The sequence below is a fragment of the Callorhinus ursinus genome, unplaced genomic scaffold (genome assembly GCF_003265705.2).
Source record: "Callorhinus ursinus isolate GAN/ISIS: 27379988/994484 unplaced genomic scaffold, GSC_fseal_2.0 scaffold12, whole genome shotgun sequence".
Lineage (NCBI taxonomy): Eukaryota > Metazoa > Chordata > Mammalia > Carnivora > Otariidae > Callorhinus > Callorhinus ursinus.
The window spans coordinates 9,024,842-9,040,347 of record NW_027397074.1 but is presented as its reverse complement, the minus strand read 5'-3'; the positions used below and the strand labels follow the sequence as shown (position 1 = coordinate 9,040,347).

General features: G+C 35.3%; 1 protein-coding gene across 3 annotated transcripts in view; it reads right to left on the bottom strand.

Moving 5' to 3' along the window:
* Window positions 1–15,506, bottom strand: part of CD36 (CD36 molecule (CD36 blood group)) — a 76,758-nt gene that overhangs the window by 23,724 nt on the left and 37,528 nt on the right. For 2 of the 3 annotated variants that reach the window (XM_025872788.2, XM_073898717.1), the window contains exons 1-3: window positions 9,785–9,899; window positions 6,548–6,641; window positions 5,921–6,132 (exon numbers count right to left, since the gene is read on the bottom strand). In XM_025872788.2, the coding sequence (XP_025728573.2) occupies window positions 5,921–6,040 (120 nt within the window). In that variant the 5' untranslated portion in view covers window positions 6,041–6,132; window positions 6,548–6,641; window positions 9,785–9,899. Of the gene's footprint in view, window positions 1–5,920; window positions 6,133–6,547; window positions 6,642–9,784; window positions 9,900–15,506 lie in introns of those variants that run through there. The other variant, XM_073898716.1, reaches the window with a different exon arrangement.

The following is a 15,506-nucleotide window of genomic DNA, read 5'->3' as shown; positions in this document are numbered from 1 at the left end:
AAAACAGTGCTCATCACCAACCCTGGGAACTTTGGTGTAATTATTAAAATGCCCTTGATATCCTCCTATGTGTGGAGTATGTAGAGTACCAATGTAGAAAATATGTTGTCAAGGATCTTATAAAGTACTAACAGAATTATGTGTAGCAGATTTTAATCTATGACTTAGATTCCCATATCTTGTCCCCACGCTGAACAAGTATAGTGGCTTCTTCCAACAAAGCAGAGTGAAGTGTTTAAGAATGACCCTGAATCCTAGGGGTTTAGTCCCCAGTTTGGTCCTGTGCTAACCACTGAAACTTAGGCAGGTTATTTAATTTCTTTATACCTCAGTTTCCTTATCTGTAAAATGGGGGTAAAAACAATAGTATTAGGTTGAAGCCCATGAAATTAGTATTTTTTGAAATTCAACATAAGTTGAATATGGTTTAGTTGAATATTTATCCTCCTGGTTATAGAGATTAATAAATGTGAGCACTTAGAACAGTGTTTGCACATAGCTAGCAAGCGTTCAGTAAATGTTAGCTGTTATTCTCATACAAGTCCTATCCACCCTTTGGAGGGAGAATTCTAACATCATTTACTCTCCAGACTGCTTGAATTGTTTCACTGATAGCATTTCCTGTCTCAGTCATGTGGCGATAACTCACATAGTATTCTCAGACATTTCTTTTTCTGCTATTTAGTCATTTTAAAATTTACTCTCACCGCAGTGACATTAAAACTTCCTTAAAATGCAGAAACATACTGAAAATAGTCTTCACCATCCCCACTCACTACCACAATTTGTTCCGTTTAGGACAAGACATTTCCTCACGTGCAAAAAGATCTGTGCATTTTGCAAGCGTCTATGCACGTGTGTGTGTGTGCACATGCACACAAAAATGCACTGAATTATGGTATTAGCGGTGTCTATGCTGACAAAGAACAGCTTCAGAGTCAAGTCATCGATTAAAACCCAGGATAAGATTTGGTGAAACCCAGGAAATTAGCCTCCAAAACCTGATGTGAGAACTTAATATGGGAGGTGGTGCATTCGGCATGAGTACTAAATTATGTTGATATGTTGACACAACTTGGATAGCAGGAAGGAAATTACATACATGTACCTGCTGTTTCTTGAAACACTGGTTTTAAGTAATTTCATTATTGCAGTTAAAATGCAAATGTATGTAGTGTTTAATCCATTTTTATACCTCTAATTTAAAATTTACTTTGCACTGTTTCATGTTCATGTTCTCATATGCTGTCATTAACATAAAACGATTTCTGCAAATCATTTTTTCATACTTGGAAATACTGTAAACTGATATTATAAAAGTAATATAAATATTATATTATTTAAAATATGGACTATTGAGTCAAATATGGGCTATTGAACAAATAATTATTTCAATTTATTTTATCTGAAGGCATGTCTTACAAACTACTAATGGATTGTTCTTTTCAAGAATAAGGAAAAGAAATGATGGTATAATTGAGCGATGGTATAATTTAACATTAGTCTTTTAGGAGGAAAGGAAAAGCTTTAATTTCCTTCTTGGTGTTCTATACTTAATAGCATAGGGAAATTAAGATTTATTTAAAATTACCAATGTTGTGCAAAATTCATGAAATACTTATCAAGTGATATTAACAATGTCAAGTAACAGATTATCTTTTATAAATGCTGGCAGAACTTTGACCTTTTTCCAAAGTGCTGTGGTAGCTTCCACATTTGTGACATCTGATGCCATTGACTTTATCTACGTAAGATTGCATAAACCTGCTGGCTCCACAGAACTCTCTTAGGAATCAGAGTCAAAAATACTGGTCAGAAAGTGTTCAGCTGTAATCTATAAAAAGCATGAAGTCCCTAGAAAACATCCCTTAGAAATAGCATAAAATGAATGTATGTGTGTATATACATGCACACACTTATATATAAAAGTAGTAAAATTTCTGGACTATTTTAGACCATATCAAGTGCTGTGCTGTCTAAGTGATATCACAGAAGACAACACCCTGTTCCAGCTCCACTTTATAAATGAGATAACAGCATGGGATGATTTTCTGATCTTTTTCAAGTAAGCACTTTAATTTTTTTAAAGGATGCTTGTATGCAGGTAATAACTTTCCCAATTTGCTGTTAGTCAATTAAATGAAGAAAGTAAACTTCAGTGAGTTTCAGTGGTAAACGAAAACCAAAACTAAAATGTTTATATGTTTGCAAAACAATAGTTTTAACCTAAGTGCTCCTGAGGCAGGGGGTAAGGCACTTGGCTCTGTGGGTTTACACATAATTCAGAGATTTGACTCCTACTCTGTGTCAAGCAGATACATGTTGTAATCTTATTTTTAGAACAGTTTTGTAAACTGAAGAATAAAGAAACAGCCTAGTATAAGGAAAGAAAAAGTCCCAGCATCTTTATAAGACTAAAATTGACAAGATCAACATGGCTATATTGAAATCTGAGAGCAAAATCAGGCTTAGTCTTAAATGTATCAGAGATACTGACCATTGAAGGGATTCTGATGATTAGTCTATGAAAGTCTATGGAAACGTGGCAGGCATACAATATAAACTATCAGTTAAGAGTTTTTTGGAACTCATTCCTCCTCAAATTTCAGTTTTGTGCCTCCTCCACCTTCGAGGGTCTAGCTCCATACTACCCGCCCCCCGTCTTGTAAAAGGTTGCACATATAACCCTTATTTCAAAAACAAGAAGAGAAAGTCCTCCATTTCTCTGTTGCATCCTACCCTACCAAATTTGTTACCCTACCCTACTGAATTTATATGTTCAAGAACCTTAGTGACCATGTTCTAATTATTATTTCCTGAATTTTCATATGCCTGAGGGCATTTAATTTTCTTTTTCCTTGAGTGCTGGCCCTCCATTAACTTCCAAATTAATTACACTCTTTTATTTTTATTTCTTTACATAAAATCATTTGTTCTTGTCTTCCTACCTCTGAATTATGCATAAAACCTGTAGTGATCTCTCTGCTTTTTTGTCTCTACACTCAAGCTCTAGAGAAAGCACATCAACTGTTTAGTTTTATCTGTAATCTCGATAGCAATGATCAGTCTGAGTTCTGACCTTTGAAACATACACTGATGTTCACATCAAAACACTCATAAAACTTCAGTCTTTTTTTTTTCCTCCTATGGCACATCTTACCCAATAGCTCAGCTGGACATCTTGAAGTATTTTTACTCTCTCCTAATTTAGTTCCATATCCAAACTGCACTACACTCCATTACCCTTTTTTTCCCATGTACTCTACCATGCTAGCCCAGAGCACCTTTGTGATATCTTGAGCAGACTGTGCAGAGATGTTCCTAAAAGAGAGTCTTCGGTTCTCCCTGAAAGTGGATATGTCCTACATTAGTTTTTCCTTGTTCTGCTGTTTTTGGCCTCCTCACTCTTTCAAAATCCTATGCTTGTTCAAAATCCAACAGGTTCACCTTTCTGAAGTTACTGAATATTCCGAGAGAGTCGTCTTTCTAAGTAGCAGTTTCCCATATTATACATGAGGCTCACAGTTCTCTGTAGGTTGGCATGATATGCTTTTCTCCAGTTAAATCTTAAACTTGAGGTAAAACAAAATATTTTACTCTCTGTCACTATATAAAAGCACATTTTTGACATCTCAAAACTCTTATTTTCTCATGATTAACTACTATGAATGTAGAGATAAATGTCAAACACTTAAAATAGATGTTAGCACTTCACACACCCCTGAACAGAGAGGCTATCTGTACTATTGTCAAATGAAGAAGAAAAAGGTAAATGATCAGTATTTAGCTACTGACCATCAATTATGTGTCAGAAAGAAATAGTCTAAAATGCTGCACAGTGGGAGATTATTGTGACTTTCCATTCTGGAGACTTTCCCAAAAGACACATGATAGCCTGTGTGTTAGCAGAGAAACTGATTCTGTTCGCTCTCTCCCCAGAAGATCCGGAAGGGAAGCACAGTTTATAGAGTAGAAAGAGCACCATGCAATGGACTTCCATCTCACATGGTCACGTAAGCCCCACCTCACCAGCATCTGCTTATCTTTATTGAACTGGATCATAAATAATGGCAAGAAAACTGGGAATTCTAAGGGGAGTGACGTTCCATTTACAGTATATCTTTAAAGTTAAATGCATGCGGCTGAAGCTTTGCAATGTGTTAGCAATAGAAAAGTTAGAAATGCCTATATTATTATTGAGCAAATACAGCACTCCTATTTTATGTGCATGTGTGTGTGTGTGCATGTGTGTGTGTGCGTGCGTGTGTGTGTGTATATATATATATATATATATATATATATATATATATGAACCATTACCTCAAAAATGTCCTACTGTCCTATACTAAGACAATGGCTATAGTGACACAATTTTTTTTTTTTAAGATTTTATTTATTTATGTGACAGAGAGAGTGAGCGCACAAGCAGGAGAGTGGCAGGCAGAGGGAGAAGCAGGCTCCCTGCCGAGCAGAGAGCCCGATGCGGGACTCCATCCCAGGACCCTGGGATCGTGACCTGAGCCAAAGGCAGATGCTTGACTGACTGAGCCACCCAGGCGTCCCGAGACCATTTCTTTTAATTTTCAAACCACTATCATTTGTGGCTATAGAAAGAAATAGTGGGAAATAGCTTCTTGCCATGAATAACTGGATTTGAAATTAATTCTTCATGTTAATTTGTCAATTCAGTCAATGCCTCAGTGAAATAAAATGGTATTTATTTACACTCATAGTAAGAGCAAGAAGTCAACAGGGATGAATGGATGAGAGAAGTAAAGGTTTTGGCAGTAACAGAAATTTCAGTATAAATTGGTAGGTCTAGCCCACTTTATGATTGGATTCTTGTTGTTCTCCATTGTGTACTATGCTCATTAACCCTCTGCCTGGGCCATTGACAACCAGCCAGGCTGCAACCTGAGGCCAGCACTCAGATATGTTTCATTTGGCAAGCGTATGTAAAAAACTGAGCATACATGCCCTGGGGCAGGACACACGCTCTCAAGGGTCACAGTAGTTCCTGTTCTTATGTTATTTTGTTCTCGGAACCCTCACTTTTTTTTTTTTTAAACCCTGTCTCCAAACCCCTGAAGCCATTTGAATTTGCCACCCTTGGTTTAGGACTCCAGCCAATCAGCTTCTTATTCTCACGCTCCCTCTCTCTCTCTCTCTCTCTCTCTCTCTCTCTCTCTCTGTTAAAGTTCAGTGAGTGTGAAGCTCATTAGAAAGAATGAAGGTGGGAGATGAATTCTAGCTTGTGTATTGAATCATCCTAATTTTTGTCAAAACTACAGGCAAGTCATTGCATATATGCTGGCATATGTCCTACATAACGTTTCTGAAAGCATTTTCGCAGAATCGATATAAACCTTTATAAATAGGAAATGTTTATAAGACAATCATATGTCATTATACATATTATAAAAAGCATCAGTTTGCCAAATAAAAAAGTTGATACCAGTTTTACCAAAGATTCCTGCTTTGTTATGAAATACAATCAATTTTAAGTGTGTATGTATGTGTATATATATACATATATATATAAAACTTTTCTCAAAATGAACCAAAGTACAACTAAATTTATAAATGTACCGTCACAAAAGACACTTCTCATTCAAAAGCATATCAACATAATCTTGAGACATAATGAAAAGCAATCATTTCTACGAACCTGCATACCTCTAAACAGCTTTTGTCAGAATTTGGATATTATACTTAAGATAGTGATGCATTCACATTCAATGTACATTATACTTTCAACATTTCTCCATCAGGTGAAGTTGCAATGGTTCATCATCACCTTTGTATTAAAGACACAATGTTGCCAGTGACCACGGAATATAAAACAGGTACCATAGCAAAACAGGGACAGAAGACAGACTGAATCACACAAGACAAGAAATACCCTTTAGACTACTTGTACCTTCTTAATGGTCTTCTCAATAAGCATGTCTCCAACCGGCATCAGAATACCTCCAAACACAGCCAGCACTGCGCCAATGACAGCTCCAGCAATGAGCCCACAATTTCGATCACAGCCCATTTTCTTAATCAGGGGGAAAATTACAATTCAGCACCTGCTTCTTTCAAACTCCTGGGTCAGATTAGGTGGTTTCAAGAGGTCTGGTTCTAGCACTAGAAAGAGATCATAAAACAGAAGCTTAAATAATCAGTATGAGAAGATCAAAGTACAAAGAACGCAATTAAAAAATCATTTTGCCAGTTATAAACAGAGGCTTTTTCTTTTAGTTTTACGAGACAGACTTTCTAGGTTAGGCCCTCCCCCTTTCTTATTTTCTCTTCTTTTCAGTTTTCTACTGTTCGATGATGAGCATTGATATTTTCTCTCAGAAGAACATGCTTACTGTACTTCTGCCTCATCTGCTTTCCTGGGCCACTTGGGTGCCTCCTCGTCCTTTATCTGGCTTTGGCTCCCAAACACACCCACCCACAGCCCGCCTAAAACTCTCCTGCACATGAAGATATGTGGACAGAGGTCTTCTCTGCCAAAGGTTATTAAGTATGATAACACACAGTCTCTTTACTATACCTTATTCACGAGTATAGAGCAAGATACAAATTTTATAGGGAATGTTCTGAGGAGTCTCAGAAAGAATCAATTCTTCTAATCATTCGTAAGCTATCTGTTAAAACAAAAATATATGGTTAAATTGGGAAAATACATGGTCAGGAAATTAATACGGGAATACTCTCATGTCACCAAAATTATAATCACTACTAAAAGAAAAGCTCATTTTCATGAATACTGAGCTCATGCCTGAATTTTTTTTATAAACAACGTTGAAAACGGAAATATTTTCAAGAAGTGTATTTTACTTTCATCATTAATAATTGAATTTTGGATAGACCAAAGGTGTGAAGAATTTAAATACACGAGGTAGAGGATATCTAGTTTTAATGACAGACATTGCTTTGTTACTAGTCTCAGAGATTTTTTTTTTTTGCATATTCAACTGCAATATTATTTTGTCATCAAGGGCAATTGTGCTAAAATCAACTAATTTGTGCCTGTATGTATTTCACCTAGTCAATCTTATTTTTGGTATCTTTATACACTATGTGGTTATTTCATAAAAATATAAAGGAAACGATTTCTGAAATGAGTGGATTCTATTGTAACAAATAAGAATTTGTTTCTTCTAATATTTGAAAACACATTCCTATTTTGGTTGCAACTGTATTTTTTAAGTGGGGCTGACCTGACATTGATAAACAGTCAAAATATGCCTTGTAGCTTAGAAACAAATATTCCCTACTTCATTGCCCAAGGCCATGGAAAACAAAAGAATGGAGACTGCAGACAAAAAAAAAAAAAGTCACACACAAAGTATCTTTGCCAACACTGTAAATTCAATAACAAAAATTCTATTTTCTTATGGTCTTGGATTTTCCCTCCACAGAGTTGTTGCAAACAGCCTTATGCCAGCCTTATGATGTCATTAGTACTTATTTCCACTGAAGGAGCCATTTCGTTTTTCAAGAATATTACTTGCATAGCTAAGAAAATAAGAAAAATTAGACTTTTCCTCAAAATGGAGAAAGACGAGTGTTACACAATTTCCCCATGGCAATTTTGCTTACTTACTTCTACCCTTATTTTTGTCATCTCCCTTTACCCATGCCTTATACCTTCGATACATCCACCGTACATCAGGATGCACTGAACTCATTCACATGGAGGTTCTGGTGGCAAAGAAGCCTGAATCCTATCGGTGTCAAATGTTTTTTTCCAATGTAAAAGGAAAATATATAAGCCTAAACAAGTGACTTAGCTTTCCTGTGGACTGGAGTTGGCTTTTTATTAATTGTTGGGGGTGGAGTGTGAAGAAAAACTTTCCCTACCCTCTGAAATCATGTAACATGCGCGCCATCCTGGTGTTCTGTACACTTTGAACAAATAATCATATTCAGGGTAGCTTATCAAGTACTATCTTACTAAATGCTCATTTCAAAGACCATCCTCCAACTCTCATTTGCATGTTATACCTAAAGTAGCCATCCAAATACAGAGATCTAACCTAGTGTAGTTGAGCCTAGTAGACTAGAGCTTAAACCAAAAACTGATTTGTGACTCTCTTGCCAGATGACCATGGGCAAACCACTTAATCTCTCATACTTGAGTTTCCTCATGTGTAAAATAAGACACTAAGATGAGATCTGCTCTTTTTAATTTAAGTAGCTGAACTGGTTCTTCTTCAGATTCTTACATGGATGACAAATAGGCAGAATGACTATCGAGTACAACTGTGGTGCCCTGGGATCTCAATTCCCAGCTTGGTCTCCCCACTCCCACCTGACACTCTCCTCTCCACTTTTCGGAAGCTCTAGGAGAATCTCTATAGAAATCCATGGCTTTGCAAACCCATTTAAAAATTAGTACAGGAAATCCCCAGAGTTAAATTGTAGTTTTCTTTATATAATATCATGAATCTATTTAAAAAAAACAACTCAAATATTAAGTCATCCCTTTTGGAAAGTTATTTTACATTCCACATAAACATCACTAAACATCTTCACTAATATTAATGTCATTTGCAACTCTGACAGATGGAACATGATTTAAAAATTACAATTCTATTATTGCTAAAATAGATATATGTGTATATATTTGCCCTTTTCCAGATTCTATGCCATAATCAAGACATGAATCTATCTTTTTCCAGAATTATTCTCCTTTATTAAAGTAGCCCATGTACTAGAGGGAAGGGTTGCTGCAAAGGGCAAAGAGTCCCAAGAATGTCCACTAGAAGACCCAGAGGACAGCACGTGTTGTCCAATGCCTTCCTCTCTGAACTAGGAAACTCATTATTACTTCTAAAGACCCTGAGCCCTAGAGATGTCAAGTAATGGACATACCTGGGTCCTGCTTAGGCTCTGTTTGCTTTAAACTTAAAACTGAAGTGAGAGAGCATACCCATCCCACTGCTGTTTTGTTAATTTCATCAGAAAACAGAAGTGTCAAGTAATTCATTCTGTTGAACTCATGGTTAGGCAGTTCCTGGGATAACACTGTTCTGGATGATATGTAAGGAAAGCTACAAGTATTAATCTAACATCACTTCACATGCGTACTCATATTTTTGAGAGAGAAAGAGAGACTATGTGTATTTTTTTTTTTCAAATTTTCAACTGATTCATTTTTGGTACTCTGTTTTAAGTTTCCAACTTTTCCCCCCTAATAGTAGGCAAGATATTTGACATTACTTGGGTTCATTTATTTTCCTTCAGTGCCTTGATACCATGAGTAATTGGGTATCGTTATTCAACTCATACTTTAACCTTATGCTTCATATTATAAAATTAAAATCAGTTTTATTCACCTGAGGCAAAGGAGGGCCAAACACATTATGTAGGACACACATTGCATACATAAGAGGAAAGTTCAGGTTCCAGCACATTCTATTCAACAGCTTTTCCACCCATGTTTATCTTCAGGAAAAAAAGTGTAGTTCGTCCCCACTCTTCTCTCATATTTAGCATGTAAAGGGTGTGTGTCTTGCACACTTGGTTTTCTTCATAACCATAGTTCCTTACATATTAAAATAGTTATTTCACTTAATTTTAGATTACATTTTATTATTTATTATTTCTCCTTCATAAGAATAGACAAGACATTGATATCTGCAATAATTTACTTCTTGCTTGACATATTTAAATTTAGAAAGCAAAGCATCATCACAGGTACAGGAAAGAAAACTAATGGTTGAGACTTGTCTAAAGAAGAGAAAAGAAAAAGGCATATTTAAAAATATCACTTATCACATACCTTTCTTGAGTCTACAGGGAGATCAGCTGTATTTTATCAGTTTACAGATTATAAATCCTATTCCTTTTGTAGAATTTGTAAGTGTATCTTATTCCCTTGGGTTATCTTTGAAAGAAGAATACAATTTTTCTTTTTATTTTTTTCTTGTCAAATCAAAGGGGTGTTTCCAGAATGAATTTAGGAGCATTATGCCTTTCCACTATGTTGGAAACCTGGTGGTAGAAACTGAGAGACTAAGCTCTAAGAAGCCGCTCCAATAAATTGGTCAGAAAATCAGAGAAAATTCCCAGAGAATCTGTAATTCTTCCCATGTGTGGATAAAGCTGTGTTCCTTGGGAAACTCCACCCAGAAAAAGCATGGCCCAGACGTAATGTTTCCTGGGACGTGAACTGCAAAACTTGAAAAAGTTTCAGATTACAAGATTATTTGTACCACAAATGAATGCCAGGACCCGCATGACATTTTCTTACTCACGAGTAAGTAGCTCAGATTTCCTATTCTTTCCATAAGCCTTCCTTGCAGGTTTCCTTAGGATAGAAAACCAGACCACACACTTCTGTTTTCGCGCACACACACACACACACACACATTCTTTTGATACACAGTCTTCCTCACCTAATAAATATGTTACCTGCCCACAAAACCCATTTTTGGAGTTTTGGGATGTGATTAATTCAACAGGTTGGATATGAATGATGAAAGTTAGGTTTCAAAATTAGATTCCTTTTCACACTCTGACCCTACACCATGCCTAGGTGTGTTTACAAGCTATGATTTCCTAGACATGAATATGATGCAGATTCAAATCCAAGCTAGTTGCAGTGGATGTAAACCAATAATTTGAATCTGCTTATGTTTCATTACGTGGGAACAGAAGGTCATTAGATCCGTACCTTATAAACTTCTATTTAGACACAGAATTCTTTACGTGCAATTCCAATATATAAACATAGCTACAAGAAAAGCTATTCTGGTTAAAGGGGGCAAGAACTATAGCCTTTTCCCCTTCCTGTTGTACTTCACTTGGGCTCTGAGTCATCCTCACAGAACCCTACCACTCTGCAGAAAATACTTCAATAACTAGATGAGAAGTTCTCCAATATCTTTTCTTATTGAAGTTACCGCAGTCCTTTTTATATGTGCATTTCTATCCTATTAGAATATGTGGGAGTAGGGGTACCTGGGTGGTTCAGTCAGTTAAATGTCCGACTTTTGGTTTCAGCTCAGGTCACAATTTCAGGGTCCTGGGGATCAAGCCCCGCACCGGGCTCCACACTCAGCAGGGAGTCTGCTTGGGATTCTCTCTGTCCCTCCCCTTCTGCCCTTCCCCAGCCCCTCTAAAAATAAATAAATCAATCTTAAAAAAAAAAGAATATGTGGAGGTAAAAATATACAATAGAAAAAAATTATAAACATCTATAATATGAAACAATAATACGTATCACTAAATTATACTTTTCAAATATTATAATTTAAAACTTGTTTTGGTAGTAAACTTAAATTAAAAAAGTATATTGGACTTCATATGCTGTACTAAGGATCTTTTAGAAACAAGCTCTTATCTTTTGGAGTACTTGATTACAGGAATTACTATAGGTTTGAAATGATTCTCTTAGAGTCATAGCAGTTTAAATAGGACTGTCTACAGCTTTTCTTGATCTTTGAATCTCAGACAGAAATTCTATTTTTTTCCCACCTCAAATTATATTATAAACAGTAAGATGCCATGTGGTTTGCAACGGTTCAGATTCTGGACTTTGAAGTCAAGTGATTTAGATTTAATCTGGGTCTTAATAGGAGAGTTTCTTTGTGGCTAAATTTTCTCTAAAATGGCTGCATCACTAATCAAATAAGGTTGTAAATGTCAAAAGTAAATGAGATTATGTATAAAAATTCCTATCATAGAAAATGTTATTTTGACATGTTATCATGAAATATTATTTTTTAAAGATTTTATTTATTTTTCAACAGAGAGAGAGACAGCGAGAGAGGGAACACAAGCAGGGGGAGTGGGAGAGGAAGCAGGCTTCCCGGGGAGCAGGGAGCCCGATGCGGGGCTCGATCCTAGGATCCTGGGATCATGACCTGAGCTGAAGACAGACGCTTAACGACTGAGCCACCCAGGTGCCCAATCATGAAATATTATTTTGAACAACCATACAATTAAACAGTAAAATGTTATTTCATATTGGCCAATTTTTTAATCTAACAAATGTATATAGTGTAGATAGAAATGATTATTTGCAAAACACTGAGATGACAATAAAATCTGATGAAAAGATTTTTTTTTTTTAATCTATAGGAACTTAGAGTATCACAAATGGAGAGGTAGCTGCTAGCTTAGGAGATGCTCCTTAAAGCTTTTAGCCATAACTTGGGCCAGTGAACTAAAACACCTTGTGATTATATCAAAAGACAATTATAGAATTTGTTCCTTCGGAAACAAAAAATCCACAAGATTCAAATGTGCTTGAGTAAACAGCACCAAATATTTTCATGAGAAATAAGGGAAGCAACTATAAATTCCAAACTTTTCAGTACATCCTGTGCAAGTACTGTCCAATTGTAAGGACGATGTTCCTCTCAGGCTAACCTATTATCTGATGATGGTGGATTGGATTCATTGTTCTGGTATAATGATTCTGGTAAATAAAGATTTTCTACATATTTTTGTCTCATAAAATCCAATGGACCACTGGACTGTATATAGCAAAACCTTTTTAAAATTTCATTTTGATTATTTTCTGAACCAATATTGGAAGCAATGCTTCTTTTAGATTCAAAAGACATTACTAATTCAAAACCACATAGGAGAGGACTGAAAATTGCATGCAAACATTTTAAAAATGTCTTTCACTATGTTTCTTGATAATTCCAAAACTGTGTGAGATTCACTCCAGAGAATTTATGCCATTTCCAGTATGAATTAACTTACTGTAGTTAAATTGAAACTTTAAATTTTCCCAGAATGATTTATCCTTTATTTAAACTTGGTGTCATCACTCAAGTAAATAATTTACTGATATTTGTAATAAGCTTCCTACAGAGCCAAAAATATTAATTTTGATTTATTTTTATTCTCCTACTTACCAAATTTTACATAATTTACACTAATTAAATCTAAAATCATTGCTTAGAATATAATTTACTGTTCCAAGTAGCAATTATAGTATCTTTGTTCATTAAGGAAAAAAACGCTTAGCAAGAACCATCGTGACAAAGTTCACCAAAAATTAATAGATAGAAATAATAGACAGAATATAATAGGTAGAAAATTAAACACACTAATGACTCTGTCAGGTAAATAAGTTAATTGCAAACTAGAAAGTACATTGACATAAGAGTGGTAAGTCATTTATAACAATTAATGCATTATATTACTCATGAATTTTTATTCCTAAATTAAATTAAAAATCAGGTACAAATAGCCTAAGTGTACAAGGAAGATTTCAAAATAATCAAATTGGATCACAAATCATTTTAAATATTAATAAATGTTTACAGAAGATTTTAAACATCAAAAAATAGAATGCCATTGACCATTGGACAAGGTTTTAATATTTTTTAAACATAAAATGTAGAAAGACTAGTAACTTGGAAAACAACACAAACCTAATTTTTAAATAAAGTCTAATGACTTTGAAAAAAGTTACAGCTTTTTATTGTTACTGTTCTACAACTCCTTAAGAGTGTTTATATAGTAGAGTCATCTCCTATCACTTAGGAGATAGAAATCTTTTTTGTTAAAAACAAATCATATGACTTACCTTTAAAAAGGCTAAGCAAGATTTTTCAATCAAAGGCTCAAACATTTGAACAGACAGTTCTTGGTAGGACCAAATGGTATTCTGCAGAAAAACCCTACACTAAAATCCTCGTTACATAAAGTGTGTGATTTTAAATATGCTTTAAAAAAAAAAGTACGGTATCAAATCCCAATGAGTGGTTTGTTGCCAGAGGAATTAGGAAAAGAAAAAAAAAGAAACCCACCCACATCACACTACTGGTATGGCTCTTAACGGGTCTATTTTTATAGTCTGGTGAGGACCCATTACCTATATCTGAGATACTCAGCAGACTTTTTTTTTTTTTTTTTTGGCCATTTTCCCATCCAAGTAAGTCAGAGGCCGGAGAAACAAAAGGCACTGACCTGCTGATCTGCCTCTAATATATCCTATTTTCCTGCACAATCATTATTATTCCAGATGATGAACTGGATCGGGGGGTGGAAAGTGTAAATTAGGACGAATTAGCAATCTTACTTCCTTGTCATGAGTTAGCTTGCAAAACTCCATGAGGTTGAAATAAAATGCACCTCTCTGTACAGCATTAATCTAAAGTGCAGAAAGACTAAGGATTTTGAAAACAATTGGAGACACTGTCAATCAGCACGGATGATAAACTGACTTTAAAAAAGGAATCGCATATTGTTCTAACTAGAAAGTCTTCACTGTTTATCATTTTCTGTTAGTTTGCCCCAAGTTTCACGAGCACAGCAAAATATCCATGTGAAAACAAAAAATTAAATTTCCCTTAAATTTCTTCAGCCAAAATACAACTATTCAATAACATTTAAATAGAATTACATTTAAGATGACCTTTTAGTGTAAAAAGGTATATACGTAAGGTACTTTAAAGGAAAGGCAATATTTAAAATCTAACAAAAACAAAAGGTCTTGTGGGGGAAAGACTGTCAATATTAAGAATCCCTTCTTACAAAGAAATTCCCAAAATCATGTAAGGAAGATCAACACCTTTACAAGGTGAAACCGTCATCTAGCAGACAGGCCAGCTGAATACATGCCTCCAAGTCAACCTTGAAATAAAGTGAGCTGACAATAACAGGCAGAAATATATTTAGTTCATTAGATCCTATTTAAAGCAGTCCTTCTCATTGGATTGCCTATGCTCTCCCTTCTGAGTATGTGGTGAATCTTTTATTTGTTAGCACTGCGGTACAACTGGACAAGAATCTCAAGTGCTCTTTTTTCCCCTCAAGCATTGCCTTCTTTTTCCCCAGGTACTTTCACTGACACATTTATTTAAAGACGAATGCTTAGGTATTAATACCTTAGGCCTATTGGGCTTTTTTCTTTCCAAATTTTAGACCACTCCATTAGGATAAAGTAGAAATGAACTTGTACAATCCCCTTGTGATTTATGCTTTTCGTTTCAACAGAAGAACTTAGAGATTTCAGGTAACTTAAAAAAGAAGAGTCCTTTAAACTGTGAACTTTAATCTTTGTTGTATTAGTAAAAAGGTAATAAAAGGGCTGTTTCAATAACTGTCTTAAGAGTATCTATTTTGGATTTAAACTGCTTTGATATATTTTCTTCTCAACTTGAATTCTCACACATTTTCCCCGCCCCCAACATGACAATTCAGAAATAGCTCACAGACACAGGAGTTCAGATAGTTCCTGTTTTAAAGAGCACATTTTAAACATATTAGAAGGATAGTTAAATAACAATGAAAACATGAACACCCTTAGAGAAAGATCCTTCAGAAAAAGAAAAAAAATACAAGCAAAATAGATGCTTTGACACTGAACTTACTTGGATCACTCATCAGTAGCCCAATGTCATCCAAACCCTCTGACTGTCTCTGGAGAGGGAAATGTCACACACTCCCAAGCAGTCCAAAGAATCAAATTTACATTCCCAGAAGCAGCTGTGTTCAATCCCATAGACAGCAGTTCCTGAGTAGCTTTCTGAGTCTTG